This window comes from Juglans regia, chromosome 11 (genome assembly GCF_001411555.2).
Source record: "Juglans regia cultivar Chandler chromosome 11, Walnut 2.0, whole genome shotgun sequence".
In the NCBI taxonomy this organism is placed as follows: Eukaryota; Viridiplantae; Streptophyta; class Magnoliopsida; order Fagales; family Juglandaceae; genus Juglans; species Juglans regia.
Window position 1 is genome coordinate 2,819,043 of NC_049911.1, and position 1,811 is coordinate 2,820,853.

The 1,811-nt window shown below is 37.2% G+C and overlaps 1 protein-coding gene across 1 annotated transcript; it reads left to right on the forward strand.

Moving 5' to 3' along the window:
• Positions 1-254: 254 nt before the first annotated feature.
• Positions 255-1,448, forward strand: LOC109017041 (F-box/kelch-repeat protein At3g23880-like). The gene has a single exon (XM_018999371.2). The coding sequence runs from the start codon at positions 255-257 to the stop codon at positions 1,446-1,448; it is 1,194 nt and encodes a 397-aa protein (XP_018854916.2).
• The last annotated feature ends 363 nt before the right edge of the window (positions 1,449-1,811 follow it).

Consider the following 1,811-nt stretch of genomic DNA (forward strand, 5'->3'; position numbering starts at 1 on the left):
TATTATTTGAATGGCCAGCCATCTGTATGGTAATTAGCAATATCATATTGATCATGAAATGGTGGATTCGGGAAGATTTCGAGGGAAAGCCTTTATGAGCATAAACAACATTAACGTCGGGTGATTTTTCACATTTATTACAACAAATTCTCATTTACTTTTCAAACCTCTTGGCCGCTTTATAATAAGAAGACGTACATACTCATGCTTCATATTGTGCAAACTAGTCAAGCTTGCAATCAAGTAAAGAAACAATGGTGATGAACAACCACTTTCCAGAAGACTTGTTGTTACATATTCTGGTATGGTTGCCTGTTATTTCTTTATCGCGATTCAAGTGTGTCTGCAAATCTTGGTACGCCTTCATTTCAGATCAAACCTTTATCTATGAACATCTCCTCCACACTCAGTCCCCTTCCAATCGGAACAAGAATGCCTTTTTTCTCGTTAACCGGCGTGATAAAATCACTTCCAAACATGTCGTCTCCACGCTTTCTCATGAAACTCTTCAAGTATCCCTTGCGCAAGTACCCCTACCTTCACCATATTCTGGAATTATCAACAAGAAAGTAGAGATTTTTATTGTGGGTTCTTGTGATGGTCTTGTTTGTCTTCATGACAATTGTGGCTTGAATACTCTTTTATGGAACCCTGCAACCAAAGAAACAAAGGTTGTCCCTGTATCAAACTTGCCCGGCCTTCCTGCCAACTATAGTGCTCGCCCTAATGGCATCGGATTTGGTTTTGATGCCAAAACTCACAACTACAAGATAATCAGAAATTTTCGATTCTTCGAAAACTACCCTAACTTAGACATGTATGAAATGGCACTCATAGACGAGTATCAAATGGGAGTCATGTTCTATAGCGAGGTATATAGCTTAAGGACTGACTCTTGGACACAAGTTGACAACCTCCCTTTTTGTATTTGGAATGCTTTTGGAGGTATGAAGACAAACCTGAATGGGATTGGTAATTGGTGGGCATCGGACAGTGATTGGGAAGGTATTGTGTCATTTGACGTAGCCAAGGAAGTATTCCTAATAACTCCGATGCCGAATGATAGCCTTATATATAATGGATATCGATATGATGTTGAATATTTCTTGTTGAATGAGTTGGTTGCTGTGGCTATTAGTTGGAAAAAAAGACATGCGGAGTGGTCACCTATGTGTTGGGATGTATGGTTATTAAATGAATATGGGGTTAGGGAGTCTTGGACAAAGCTGTTCAGGGTTGGCCCTCTTACAGGAATTTGTAGACCATTAGAATTTTGGAGGAATGACATCATATTCTTCGAAAAAGATGGACAGCTGGCTTTGTATGACGTCTCTACCAAAGAGATGATGAGTACTATTAATCTTCAAATTGATGGAGATCAAGTATTCTCGTTTCAGGTCATTAGTTACATGGAAAGCCTAGTTTCCATTAGTGGATTAATTAATTAATTATGATTTATATCGACTTTGTTCATGTTAATAATATTTGATATCAATATATATATATATATATATATACAGTAGTACTGATCTTCACGAGTTTGGTACTTAACGAATGCAGGATTATCTTTCTATATTTTTCTGTGGTGATTAAAAGCATTCGTTGTATGCATTAAAGCGATTTTAATAAAAACAAGCTTTGATTTCCAAAACAATATGGCAAATTCTTCTCAATGAAGTTGCCAGCCAATGCCCTCTTAAATGTTTTGGTAAACATTTCTTTTAAAATCCAAACAAGATAATAATCTCTATGGTGTCTCTTTTTGTGGAAAGCAATATGCATGAACGACCCGGCCTGCTGTCCTTCAAAAT

Excerpts from the sequence above, each read along its gene's own strand:
- LOC109017041 (XM_018999371.2), top strand. The coding sequence starts at position 255 with ATGGTGATGAACAACCACTTTCCAGAAGACTTGTTGTTACATATTCTG.